At 38.1% G+C, this 13,189-nt stretch overlaps 4 protein-coding genes across 6 annotated transcripts; 2 read left to right on the plus strand and 2 right to left on the minus strand.

Annotated features, from left to right (window-relative positions):
• The first annotated feature begins 147 nt into the window (after nucleotides 1-147).
• On the plus strand, nucleotides 148-3,969 carry LOC105179861 (SAGA-associated factor 29). 2 transcript variants are annotated; one of them, XM_011103503.2, is made up of 9 exons: nucleotides 148-431; nucleotides 1,074-1,167; nucleotides 1,475-1,551; nucleotides 1,903-2,009; nucleotides 2,215-2,300; nucleotides 2,488-2,541; nucleotides 3,309-3,459; nucleotides 3,579-3,592; nucleotides 3,736-3,969. In XM_011103503.2, the coding sequence occupies exons 1-9, from the start codon at nucleotides 314-316 to the stop codon at nucleotides 3,836-3,838; spliced, it is 804 nt and encodes a 267-aa protein (XP_011101805.1). In that variant the 5' UTR covers nucleotides 148-313; the 3' UTR covers nucleotides 3,839-3,969. The 2 variants fall into 2 exon arrangements, with proteins under 2 accessions (XP_011101805.1, XP_011101804.1); XM_011103502.2 differs by having other exon boundaries at nucleotides 149-431; nucleotides 1,900-2,009.
• Nucleotides 3,970-4,475: 506 nt separating this feature from the next.
• On the minus strand, nucleotides 4,476-6,530 carry LOC105179862 (GDSL esterase/lipase At5g14450). The gene is made up of 5 exons (XM_011103505.2): nucleotides 6,226-6,530; nucleotides 5,934-6,140; nucleotides 5,678-5,850; nucleotides 5,301-5,574; nucleotides 4,476-4,847 (listed from the first exon to the last, which is right to left on the minus strand). The coding sequence occupies exons 1-5, from the start codon at nucleotides 6,464-6,466 to the stop codon at nucleotides 4,600-4,602; spliced, it is 1,143 nt and encodes a 380-aa protein (XP_011101807.1). The 5' UTR covers nucleotides 6,467-6,530; the 3' UTR covers nucleotides 4,476-4,599.
• Nucleotides 6,531-7,134: 604 nt separating this feature from the next.
• LOC105179863 (GDSL esterase/lipase At5g14450) lies at nucleotides 7,135-8,968 on the minus strand. Its single transcript, XM_011103506.2, has 4 exons — nucleotides 8,572-8,968; nucleotides 8,079-8,491; nucleotides 7,730-8,006; nucleotides 7,135-7,560 (listed from the first exon to the last, which is right to left on the minus strand). The coding sequence occupies exons 1-4, from the start codon at nucleotides 8,828-8,830 to the stop codon at nucleotides 7,313-7,315; spliced, it is 1,197 nt and encodes a 398-aa protein (XP_011101808.1). The 5' UTR covers nucleotides 8,831-8,968; the 3' UTR covers nucleotides 7,135-7,312.
• Nucleotides 8,969-10,214: 1,246 nt separating this feature from the next.
• LOC105179864 (surfeit locus protein 2) lies at nucleotides 10,215-13,183 on the plus strand. 2 transcript variants are annotated; one of them, XR_849392.1, is made up of 6 exons: nucleotides 10,215-10,541; nucleotides 10,775-10,872; nucleotides 10,994-11,299; nucleotides 11,918-11,966; nucleotides 12,163-12,363; nucleotides 12,975-13,183. XR_849392.1 is itself a non-coding variant. In XM_011103507.2 (5 exons), exons 1-5 carry the CDS (start codon nucleotides 10,291-10,293, stop codon nucleotides 12,239-12,241), a joined length of 783 nt encoding a protein of 260 aa, XP_011101809.1. In that variant the 5' UTR covers nucleotides 10,215-10,290; the 3' UTR covers nucleotides 12,242-12,480. The 2 variants fall into 2 exon arrangements, 1 of the variants encoding a protein (XP_011101809.1); XM_011103507.2 differs by lacking the exon at nucleotides 12,975-13,183 and having other exon boundaries at nucleotides 12,163-12,480.
• Nucleotides 13,184-13,189: the final 6 nt, after the last annotated feature.

Genomic DNA, 13,189 nt, shown 5'->3' on the forward strand with positions numbered 1-13,189 from the left:
GGGGTTGGGGGTTGGGGGGGCGTCAATGATAGACGACCCACCTGACTATGGGTAGACACGTGGCGAGCATCATGTAGTTCCAAGTTTGACCCCGAAGGCCGAAATTAATCCCCAAACTATCATCATTCTATCACCCAAAAAATATCTTTAAACCATAATATTTTCCTTAAAAAAGAGAATGACTTAGAGCCTCTCTCGTCTGGGTCTCGGTCTCGATTCTCAACCCAATGAATTTCCAAAACTGAATTCAGTAGCCTTCTCGAATCTAATAAGCTAGTGACGATTGCACGATCTCCCAGGAGGGGCGAGGACCATGTCGTCGCCGGATATTGCCGGAATACTGGACAACTCGAAGGAGCTCGATCGGTTGAGGAAAGAGCAGGAAGAGGTGCTCATCGAGATCAACAAGATGCACAAGAAGCTACAAGCTAGTGAGTCCTGGTTTACCATATTGCAACTTTTATCTGCTGCATTTTTGGTATTATTATTTTATTCAAATCATTGTTGATCAGAATTATGGATTGTGTCTTTTTCTGGGTTGTCTTTAATTAGAAGGAATGTGGATTGGTTTTCTTTGTCTCCACTATGCTTGGTATTATTTTGGACGAGAGACGGGTGTATGTATGGGCTTTATGGATGTGCACAGTGTAATCTGCTATCTCCTCTACAGCTAAAGCTTCTGGAATTGAAAGTTGTATTATTTGAGCTTGCTTTGATTGATTAATTATTGATAGCCAATCTGGAATGAGCTTTAAAGAGCTCGAATTGTTTGATATTTTTCTTTATTGTAATAGCTGTTAGATTACTGGGTTAGCTTGAGCTAAGCTGCATAAATTAAATGACGACCTTGTTTTAGTAAGGTAATGAGCTGAATTTGGGGTATCTTGATTGATCCTTTAACCTCATTTATATCCTTATCAACTAAATTGACTGTCTTAAGAACATGAAGTTCTTGTTGGTGTACTTGAAATTGTCCTTTATCAGAAAAGATTCGTGATCCTTACAACCTGTTATATGGCCCATCCTCTACTCTGAGTTCTTTAATGTTTTTGCTATTTTGTTTGTGCATGCAGCTCCAGAGGTGGTTGAAAAGCCAGGTGATAATTCACTATCACGGCTCAAGATGTTATATATTCAAGCAAAAGAGCTATCTGAGAGTGAAGTGACGTATGTTTGAGTTTGCCTTATTCCCTATTTAAGATGTTTCTGATTTTCTCAGTCTTTAGTTTCGTTTGCAATTTTTCCAACCAACTTAATGACTTAAGTCGGAGATACTGCTGAAGTTAGTATCTGGATCTTGTATGAGAATCACTCGGTTCAACTTTAACTCCTGTTTGCCTAGCAGGCACAGGCACAGACACCAATCAACATTCTTTCTTATTTGTACACCACAGTATCCTCATTCGTAATTATATTAAACCATCCATTGTGATGGACATTTCTTCTGAGCTACATTGTTTCTTTGAATCTGTAGGATTTCCAGTCAATTGTTAGGACAACTGGATGCATTAATGCCTTCTGGAGCGCAAGGACAACATAGAAGAAGGATAGGTTTGTACCTTTGACTAGCAAATTTTGTAACAGACGTACTAGTTCTGTCTATGTGGTATTAAAAAATTTTATTACTGCTAAAGCTGTGAGCTGATCTTAGTTGGAATTTCATTCTTCTGGTATGGCCACACATTAGGCATATTTAATTTATTCATCCACCTCAACAGTAGCACGAGGTCCAATATCATTGTGTATTAAGTCTACATTGTTGTAATCTCAAGAAAATGAAATTACACTTGAATTAGACGGTATCTGCCTATATATTGGTGACTCTCATTAATTTCTGGAACCTTTTGTCCATGTAACTCATCTCTACTCAATATAACTTCAAAACTTGATGAACCACAGAAGGCAGTGAGCATAAGAAAAAGAGAATGAAGGCTGATTCAGAAATCCCGAGACAGTCTCCTTCCATGCGAAGCCACCTAGAGTCTCTAGCAAATTTAAAGGGTGAACAAGTATGTGTTTAGCTTACATTCTTTATCCACTCAATCATTTCCTGTCAATTTTTTTTTGTCTGCTTGGACATTGGACATTCTCTCTCTCTCTCTCTCTCTCTCTATATATATATATATATATATATGCATACCATTGTAATGCAAATATTACTATGGTGCTGGAGATGCAAATGTCTTTCGGATTTTAAAATTGCACATAATTTAGGTGGCAGCAAGGGTCACTCAAGAGGATGCAGGAAAGGATGAATGGTTCGTTGTTAAAGTAATCCATTTTGACAAGGAAACAAGAGAGTAAGTGCTGTTCCTTGATTGTGACAACTTTATCAGCAAGCTCTTCTCAATCCTTGCTGGAAGCATTGAGAAAACTTTAGGCATTGGTATGAGATAGGAATAAGCAGATCAGACTGCATATGCTATTTTAGGGGCCTGCACTGATACATCTATTCATTTTGCCTCTCATTGTTGTATCTCTATGTAGATTTGAGGTCCTGGACGAGGAACCAGGTGATGATGAAGAGAGCACTGGACAGAGGTTGGAACTTTCTTCTATCCTTGTTTTTGGATGTATTGATTTATTTTGGTTTAATCACCCGGTATTACTCTCAACTTACTGCATAGCTCAAGATATATTTTGTGTCTTTCTTTTTTCCTTTTGATGGCTCTACCTAAAGCAAGCAACCTGTTGATTTTGACATAAAATGACATTCGCACGACACTTTATAAACCTATTTGAAATGTATAAGCTAACAATTTGGGTCTTGCTGACAGTTATAGATGAGTAAACAATGAAGAATTTCCTTAACTAGCATTTGACCTCCCACGATCGCTAGTCATCTACTTTAATTATTTAGTAAATTATGCATCTATTTGTCATTGTTGACAGATATGCGGTATGCTATAATTGATTGTCTACAGTTGTATTTTAGTTCTTAAATGAAAGGTAGAGGAAAATTTGAAAATAAGAAGGGTTATTGTTTCTAGGTATGATGAATTGATGACTATAATTATGTTCCACAAACTAATAATGCATAAGTTTACAATGTATATGTGTCCACTAGCATGCATTAATTGTTGCAGTTTGTGATACCCTGTTCTGTCTTTATGTAGAAATCCATATGTCAAAAGCATAATGGTTATGTTTAATGGCTAACTTTGGCGCTGCTGACATTCTGTTTCAATATTCATGATTAGCTCATTGGATAAGACAAGGCTTTAGAATTACCCTTTACATTTATATCCTGGATGATTTTGACATACACTCAATCACGCCATGTATTTTCTCTGTCTTGCTGCTTTCAGAAAATACAAGTTGCCTATGTCACATATTATACCTTTTCCTAAGCGCAACGATCTCTCCAGTGTCCCTGACTTTCCTCCTGGAAGACATGTTTTGGCAGTTTATCCAGAAACCACTGCACTATATAAAGCAACTGTTGTCCAGGCTCGTAAGGTATGCTTTGCTCATTATTTGTTGCTTGTATAGATAACATAATGCAAAGTAAATAATGGGAAACTAACTATTTCTTATTTTTATGTATACCATGATGCTTGTGATTTACTATCATTCAGAGGAAGATTGATGAGTAAGTAACTTTACTTCTCTTTGTTTCTAAATGCTACCTTCTTCTGATGCAACGGAAAATAATGTGACATATTAGTTAAAGCTGCATGTTGATATTACAATATGTTATTACTTATTACGGGAATTCATTTTTGGCACTGACAGCTACATTTTGGAATTTGATGATGATGAGGAGGATGGATCTTTGCCTCAACGATCGGTACCCTTCCACAGGGTTGTTCCTCTCCCCGAAGGATATCGACAGTGATTATATTCTGTTTATAGCTGTAAAAAGTTGTGAGGGGCTTATGCCTAATGTATTTACTTTAACCTTATAATGACAAGAAAAAGAACCAGTGTGTATCCACTTTAATCCAGAGCAGCATTAGTTCATCACCACTCATGGATTTTCCAGAGCAGCATTAGTTCATCACCACACATGGATTTTCCAGAGCAGCATTAGTCATCCAATTTACTTTCTTGCACAGTAATGCATAATGCTTCAGTAATTAGGATTGATGAAATTCTTGGATGTTGATTGTTGGATGAGAGGGCATATAATCAAAGGATGAAAAGAGGAATGACCTGATTTCTCCGATAGGTGCTTTGGGTCTGGTGAGGATGGAACATTTATGCGAATAGGTCAAAAACAATTAAATGAGGCTGTACTCGACTTCTCAAGTGACTGAGTGCGGCAATGCATTATGCGTCAAACTGAGAAATTGCCCTTCTTGGCAAAGCCATAACTGAACAACTAAAGAAGAAAGTACTTAAGATGTTACATGGTATATAACTGCATTTATGAGATAATAAATGTCTTTTGTGGTTTACGTCACCATGCTACTAAAAGAGGCTTTATAGAATTGAAGGTGCATTTTGTTTTAAGTTAGCTTAATCGAGGATCATAACCAAGTTAACCACAATTAAGATAGCTGCTATGATCCATTTATGTTCATAAAAATGCTTGCACATCGTTAAACCGCTTTTTAGTGGTAAAACAACGTCGTTAGTTTGACAATTAACATTTGACTATGCCTTCTGGCATGCTCGTGAGATTGGTATTGGTGGATCGGAGAAAGAACCATCAACGATATGGTTTGCAATCCAACGGTTTGCAGCTTCAGAGTAGTGCACGCCATCCCAGCTTATGACTTTAGAAGGATTAGCACAAGAACCAGCAAAGACTTCACTTCCATTTACATTTGCTTTATTACCGCACCAAACATCATAGCCTATTCCATGATGCCCGCAGCAGATCTTGAAAGGGTCCTCAAACCCTGTGAACAACAGAAACGATGCTCATTAAAAAGTAATTTTGCTGTGTTTTCTACGAAAATCTCATTCAAAAATTGAAATTACAAGTCTTTTTTCTCTGGGATAAAGTTCAGGAAGAGGGTTGGTGGAGTTCACCTACCTAATTTTTGTCTCTCTTTAGTATTTGACTTAAAACAACCATGTGATAATATGAGTGATTTGAAATTCTTCAGACAAGAGCAGATTCTTGTTCACGAGGTTTGTCTATTAGCATCGGGTACGACTATAATTAGTGATAATTATTTTTCTCAAATCTTGAACCAAACATATTTTGAAGAAAGCCATAGTTCAACTACTAAAATGCATGCATCATGATAGCAATAGCCAGCATGTTGTCTGGAAACAATGAATTTCAGTATTCACACAATCATGATCCAAACACACAGAAAACTTTGACTCAAGAAAGTAATCATCACCTTGATTCTTTGCATTGGTGATTAATTCATGCTTGGCCCTATACATATCGACATGGATAATCCTGGCCTCAGTAAGCTTCAACCTTAGCTCGACAATTTCATTCTTGAGCAGTCTGTTGAATTCGATAGCTATCTCATTTTGGTTCATGACACAACCATGCTCATCAAGGTACCCTGGCACAGGATCTTGCACCTTAACTGTGGCCACCGGCAAACAGCCGATTGGGCCGGTGTTGTGTATCCAGAAAGTTCTTGCACCTCTTTGATATAGGTTCTGCCATGTTAATCATATGCAATACAGCCCATAAAAAGCTCTGAACAAAAGGAAGAAAATAGTATTAACTGCTTTTTTTTATCATTTTTATACTGCAGCTTACTTGGACTTGTGCTGTAAACTGGCTGGCTATATTAGGTAGAGCTGCGCTCTGGAGTTCAAAGCTTGACTTCCGGAGAACTGCCGCAACATCGTTCTGCCCTATATCAACTATGAAAAGAGCCTTTGAGAAGTCCTGAGGCCTCGGCAGCATTTTCTTGAAAGACTTGTTTTTGGCTGAAAATCATAAAAAATAAATCCAAGTGAAGAAAAATTAAGGCATCAATGTGATTATATCTTTAAGAGAGTTCTGTTTGGACCTTTGTAGAAATAAGCTGTTTTTTCTTTAAACTGAGTGTAGTGCTCAACTTGGATTTCAAGACAGAAGGGGCTGACTCCATTGTCAAACCAAGACTCGTTTGGCCGCATTATGGTTGCACCACCTGTTGCAAAGTTTGCACCGTGCCGGTAATTGGATCCTATTGAATCAAGGTATGGACTCAAATATGGTAGCCCCAGATGACCAGCTTCAAGAGTTGGATACAGATGAGATCCCAGAGAAAGAAATAGGGTGAAACTGATTATTTTCATGGACTTGGATAAATTTCTTACCAATGAAGTCTATGATCAGACGGCCATCAGAGGCCCTTCCCACTGGTCTATGGAAGTAAGTCTGGCCGCAAGGCAATACCGGTGGATAGAATGCTGCTGCTATTCCGCCCGTGTCTGAATTCGAATCACCGAAGTTGTAAATTGCAGGGTAAACACAGGCTGGTGAGTTTATCTCACCGGCATTTGCTATGAATGCCGATGTGAGTAAGAGCCCAAGAACAGAAACTGTGAACAATTCCATCACAGCACCAAATTCTGTTCTGATTCTAGGACTGGAGTTTTGGACAGCCACATCAGTTATATATATATATATATATATATATAGAGAGAGAGAGAGAGAGAGAGAGACCATGTGCTTTTGACGCACAAAATTCCATGAGACGAAAGTGATTTGCATATTTAATACAGAAACATCTGCTGGTTGACTAATGTGTTCTAAAGGTAGTCAAAAAGGAGTTTTGGTTATGTTCTAAATTTCAACAAGTCGATCTTGTAATGGATTTACTGTAATCTCATTCTCCCTGGTTTAGATCACTTTAAGTTGGAATTCAGCTGCTACAGTTTCTTTACAATTTCCCCCCACAGTTACTCTGATATATCAGATTCCATCCATGCTGTAGATAAACCAGCCGAGAAGTTTCTTTAACTGAGACATGTGCTTATGGTTTGCTTTTGTTACTGAGATATTTTGGTGATTTTCTCCAATTAAGTGTTCATGCGACTCCATTTTAGAAAGATCAGAGATTATGTTAGATTGTAAGATTGTAATTAGCTGACTCTAATTTTTTGTCAGAAGCATCAGCACGAAGCTTATTGATTTAGTAAAGAAGGCTTCGCTTCAAATTATGTATCTATTATCTCTACTCCTACCTGAGAGTGAACAGATATCGGATTTACTACAAAAGCAATTTTAGATGAACATTTATAAGTTGCCAGTTAAGTTGATTGCACACCAACTCAGTTTTATGATTTCAGCGGTAACACTGCCCGACAGATGCTTCTGATTGAGCTAAGGATAAGCATAATGAGTAGTAAAAAACTGGAAGTTACATTTTCATGAATATTTGCTATAATGTGGACTATATGCTCAATGCTTAAGACATGCATGGGCAATGGGCATTGGAGGATCAGAAAATGAGCCGTTGGCTATGCGATTGGCAATCCAGTGATTAGCTGCCTGAGAGTAATGCACCCCGTCCCAACTTATACATGCTGCTGGAGAGCCACAAGCGGCACCCACGATTTCCGAGCCGTTGATCACTACTCTCTGCCCACACCAGACGTGAATGTTGTTTTTGTGATGTCCACAGCATATCTTGAAAGGGTCCCTGAATCCTGTTCATAAAAATGGCCAGAATTCATGCTGTTCGTTTGCATGCACTGTCGTCTACTTTTCTAGGCCAACCATTACTAAATGTTATTCCAGGTACTATGATATTTCAGGAATCAAAGAAATAAATCATTTTTATGATAGAAAAACAATATTGTCTTAAATTCTACCAACCGTAGATTTTTGTGTTGCTGATTAAGTGATATTTGGCTGAGTAGATATCGACATAGGTCAGGGCAGCATGGGGGAGCTCTGCCCTCAATGTGTTAACTCTAGCTTTAAGCTGCCTGTTGAACTCAAGAGCAATGGCATTATGACTCCTAATGCATCCATACTTGTCAAAGAAACCAGGCTTGCTCGGATTGCTGACATAAAACATGGCTGCTGGCAGACATCCAATAGGTCCTGTGTTATGAATCCAGAAAGCCCTCGCCCCGTGCTGATACAATCGCTGGAAATTTTCATTGCGACATTCAGTAAGATGGCCACAAAGAAAGGTGATATTTTTCAAACAGGAACTTACTGTAATTGCTGCACCAAATTTATCAACAATATCTGGAATCGCAGCTCGAAGCTGAGGCATAGTTAGCTTTCTGAAACCAGCAGCAATATCGTTCTGCCCAATATCGAATGTGTAGAGAGCCCTGGAGAATTCCTTTGGCCTTGGAAGTTTTCTAGCTGAAGATGGATCTAAGAAAATATTATCTTGCATGAGTTTAAGCTCACTTTGATGATATAGTTCACTGGTTCGGGCTTTGAATTGATCAAACTGCATAGTCTGGATATCAAGTGAGAAGGGACTTATGCCATTCTCAAATATGCTTTCGTTCTGCATACGAATGGTTGAACCCCCAGTGGCAAAATTTGCACCGTGTCGAAAATTTGTTCCTATTGAATCCAGATATGAACTCAAATACGGCAACCCCAAGTGCTCAGCTTCACAAGTAGCTCAAATATATTAGTTCGAACACATTATGCCAATAAAACCTTGAAGAGAGGAGTTGTTGAACTTGTACCTATAAAATCTATGATAAGACGGCCATCAGAGTTTCTCCCGGCAGGCCTATGAAAGTAACTGACTCCATAAGGTGGAGGGATAGGCCAAAATGCAGCTGATATCCCTCCAGTGTCTGAGTTTGAGTCACCGAAGTTGTAAATTGCTGGAAAATCACATGGTGGCGCTGCAGGGATCCGTCGTGCTTTGACATCCAATGCCAGTGAAACAAATACAATAGCAACAAACAGGACTCTTGCATTTTCTATTATTCCTTCCATATTAAAAATGATTGACTATAATATATGAAATGAACAGCCCTGAGAAAATGTGTTTACAATCTTGGTTTTGTGAATATGAATTGTTTAAATAAGGAGAGAAAGGTGAATGTGTTCATGCCAAAAATGTGTGCTGATGGAGTCTTTGTAAAATTTGGCTTTTATTACCGGATATTAAGCAAAGGGGCTGGCCTTGTTCTTGCTACACTTGATTGTTTTTTAGTTCTGGTGCAGATGTGTTTGGTACCAGTTTTAGGCTGGAGGCGACTTTCAATGTGTAAAGTGGTGGACATGGTCGTCATCGCACCTAACGTTCCACCAGGTTTTTGGTTTTTTATACTCTTGCACTCTACTATTACTTTTACTCTATCTTGCTCTCAATGAGCTTTTCATATAATTTTGGTTACTTCATGTTCAAAATGCATTAAATCTTAATATCAATGAATATTCGTAGGATCCAATTTATTGATGGAAGTCACTAATAAATTTGTTTTGCTCAAAATCTTACAATTTTGTTTTGAAAAAGTATGTGGTTAGGAAAATTAAGTGTAAGGCTTATGTTGTACAAATTTTTCATCTCATTCAATTCCGGATGTTAATAACACATGCATCATCACAATATATGACAAAATCTATTCCACTATGGTTCTTACAGTTTAGCCAATTTAATGTTCTTCAAGTCGATCATGGTCATGGGGTCGACCTTCCTCCAGTACTTTGAAATTTGTGAATAACAAATACAAGGTTAGAGGAGTCAGGGTCGTCTTGGCATGACACTCTGATGTCCAAATGAGCTAATTATTCTAATAAAGAGGTCTAACAAGATAATAAAAGGTCTAATATTTATAAAATTGCATACCCACAAATACAAATGAATAGTGGTTGAAGTATTTATAGGATTTGGCCCAATCATACAACCACACTTGGGCTTCCCCATTCCTTGCTAGGCCTAGGCTTTTATACCTGTTATTATGTTTTTGGATTGGGTAGGCACTTGGGCCAAGCCTTTACTTATTAGTCCATATCATCCACCCCTAGTTATCTAGTCAAATATTGGTTGATTGGATAAGTAAATCTCCACCGTCAGATTTCTTGTACTCCAGCGTCCCTAGCAGTTCGATTGTCAAACCTTATCTCCCCCTCCAAAACAAGAACAGAAAAAAGATATTATAAAAGATAGTGTAAAATAGAATATTTATATATTTGCAATAGCCAGTCTTGGAAAGTTTTATTATATACGCCAGATTACGTTTTTGTCCAATTGGTGTTTATAGACTTGGCCCAATGACATAAACCCGGGGTCCTGAGTCCAGTTTGAACTTTTATTCCATAGTAAAATTCGGCCCAACACGTAAATACCGCTTTTTCCCTCTTACTTAATAGAATTGCAGCCAAGAACTGGAGGGGACCCCTTGATATAATTACGTGCTACTAGCCCTAGAACGGAGTTCAGAGTGTATGCAATGGGGAAGAAGAAAGGAGGAGAAACCCATACGCCCAGCGAACAAAGGGAAGGGCACAATTTGCTCGGCTCACCGACTTTCGAGCATCTGGAGAACGGACGGTACAAATGTGTCGAAACGGGCCACGAGCTGCCGGCTCACGCCAGAGACTCTTACGCTGAGTCCAAGCACTGTCGCCTGGGCCTCATCGACTCTGCCCTGGCCGGCAAAAAGCCTCCTCTCAACATGTTCCGACAGGACCCTGCTTCACGGTAATTTCTTTTCTTTGTTTTAGGTTTTTTTGTGGAGAGGGTGTATGTTGGATTTTGGCCGAGGAAAGTGGAAAGGTAAAGCTTTGAGGATCAAATTGTATTGTTTTCACTGTGAACTAATATGCGTCAATATTGAGTAACTAGTAACTTTTTTCTTTTCGTGGTTGTTTCTACACCTTAGTGAAAAATATGTCTTCACCAAACTCTCAGGTCTTGATTGTTTTATGTTGCAGTTCGAAGTTAATATGCAGATTAACGGGAGTTACGATCAATAAGACGGAGGAGCATATATGGAAGCATATAAATGGGAAGCGCTTTCTCAACATGTTAGGTTTGTGTTATAGTAAAATTCCCTTGGAACATTGTGAATTAGATTTTTTTTTTATCAAGAATATGATAGGTTTGCTAGTTGGATGTCTTTAAGTTCAGATGTGTATTGATAATATAAACAGATAAAATGGAGGCTGAAAAAGAAATGCCGAATGGGACAATGGAAAAGCAGGATAAGGGAAAAGAGAAGAAGAAAAAGAAGAAGAACGAAGATGGTGGTTTGAAGAAGAAGATAGAGAAAGAGGAAGAACATGTTGATGAGATTATCAATGAAGTAAGAGATTCTACAGGCAAGAGTAGTGATTCCGAAACTGAAGCTGACTTTTGGATGCCTCCTGTTGGGGAACGCTGGGACCATGATGATGGGGGTGATAGATGGGGCTCTGGTTCTGAGTCAGGACCAGAGAGTGATGATGCTGGTGAAGAAGGTATCCTTTTCTGTTTAGGACATATCTTAATTATGTCAAAAGCATTTGCAGTAGGTTAAGTAGTTCTTTACTAATTGTTATCCCGCAAATTTCTTAAATTGAGAGGTCAGATTAATTGGAAGTGCATTTTATGGAAATACATAAAAGAACACTGATGCTAGAGAAATTTGAAGCTTAGGTGACATAGTATGCTTTGACCAATGCCATTACTGGAAACTCTTGATATTGTATATTGCAAAAAGTTCTTTCTATACGATTTGGCTTCTTACTTAATTTTCAAACTGTAATCAATGTAGTTGATGGGGCTAATGCAATAATCAAATTTTGTCGTTTCTCAGTGCTGAATTCCATCAACGAATAGCATCATGTAAAAGGTTTACACCACGTTTGAAAGAGCCAATACAGTCCTGCATCTTAAAATTTGTATTTGTTTGTCCATCCAAAATTAATTCTTCACTAGTAGGTCTAATTCTACAATCTGATAGTTGCAAGACGTGAGCTTACTAGATTCGATTATTCAGGAAAGCATAATGTTTGTCAAATTGATTTGATTCTTTAGTTTACTATAAACTTTGTAGGCTTCAATTCTGGCTTGTAATTACATTTTTTTTGTACCAGATTTGGGAGCTGAAGAAACAAAACATGAAGCTGGGGAGCTATCAAGAAGGTATGTTTAGTTGTTTAATAACTTTTTAACACCTTCAACTGTAGCCTTAGGTGATAACTGGAACAGAGAAGTGGCTTCTCAAGGGCAGGGGCACCTAGAATACTGTCTTTGAATTTCAATGTCTATGTAATTAGAGCATGAAATAACTCCACTCTGTTTCTCTTCTGAGCATTTTACTGTTTTTCATAACATGCAGGACAAAGCGAATGTCCCTAGAAATTGGACCTAGTAGCTTTGCCTCGAGGAAGAAGAAAAAGAAGACCAATGTTGCGTGAAAAGTATAGCACCCGAGATCCAAACCCAGTGCAGATGCATCAAACCCTGTTTTAGTTGCAAAATATGCACATCTCAACATCATAGTGTATACACTGGAAGACAAGGGTGACTCCTAATCCATGTAAGACAGAGCGAAGGAGTTTTGAATGTTCATTTTCTTAAGAAAAATATATTTTTGTCTGCTAAATGCAATTTAATATATGAAACGTATTAAAGTTTGCTTTTTTTCTGAAGTAAATTTTATTTATTAATGAGTGGTACTCGTGGATGAATGCTGCGTTTTTATCTTCTTTTGTAATTAGGATAGCTTCCATCATGTTGACCAAATTTTCATAGTGAAGTCCTGTCTGGATATTCTGCGTCGAGGGGTAGCAATTTGTTTAGCGCTTGCAATTAGCACGGATTCGAAGATGTCTCACTTGTACCACTGGGGTATTTTGTTTCTGTGTTTTTGCTCTTTTTAATTTATCTTCTAATTCTTTTCCGAGGGTTGGGAAAATTTTCATATCTGTACACATAATAATACTATAAAGGGTTTTTAATTATCATGTTGAATTTACTGATTGATAATGTCTGTCATAATACTTAAGTGGAAAGCGGACGGAAAGTTAGAGACGGGAGAAAGGATTCAGTGTGCTAGCCTCACAAATTAATTTGCTTGCCATTATCATTATTTGCGAAGAAGGGGAAACATGTATTGGAGAAATCATTGCTCTTTTTCTTCAATCTCAGGATGAAGCATTGCAACTACAAATAAGGTGAAGAGGAGGACATTCTTGTGCAATCTAAAGTCATAATTCATCTACATATCTCCTGATTTAGGAACGCTCGAGTACCACCAATGCCAAAATAGCAATCACCAAGCTCTTCAATCACGAATTCTCATTCAGTATCTCCAGTTCCAAAATAACGATCACCAAACTCGCCCATGCCTGGTAGTACGTGCA

Source organism: Sesamum indicum, unplaced genomic scaffold (genome assembly GCF_000512975.1).
Source record: "Sesamum indicum cultivar Zhongzhi No. 13 unplaced genomic scaffold, S_indicum_v1.0 scaffold00228, whole genome shotgun sequence".
NCBI lineage: Eukaryota > Viridiplantae > Streptophyta > Magnoliopsida > Lamiales > Pedaliaceae > Sesamum > Sesamum indicum.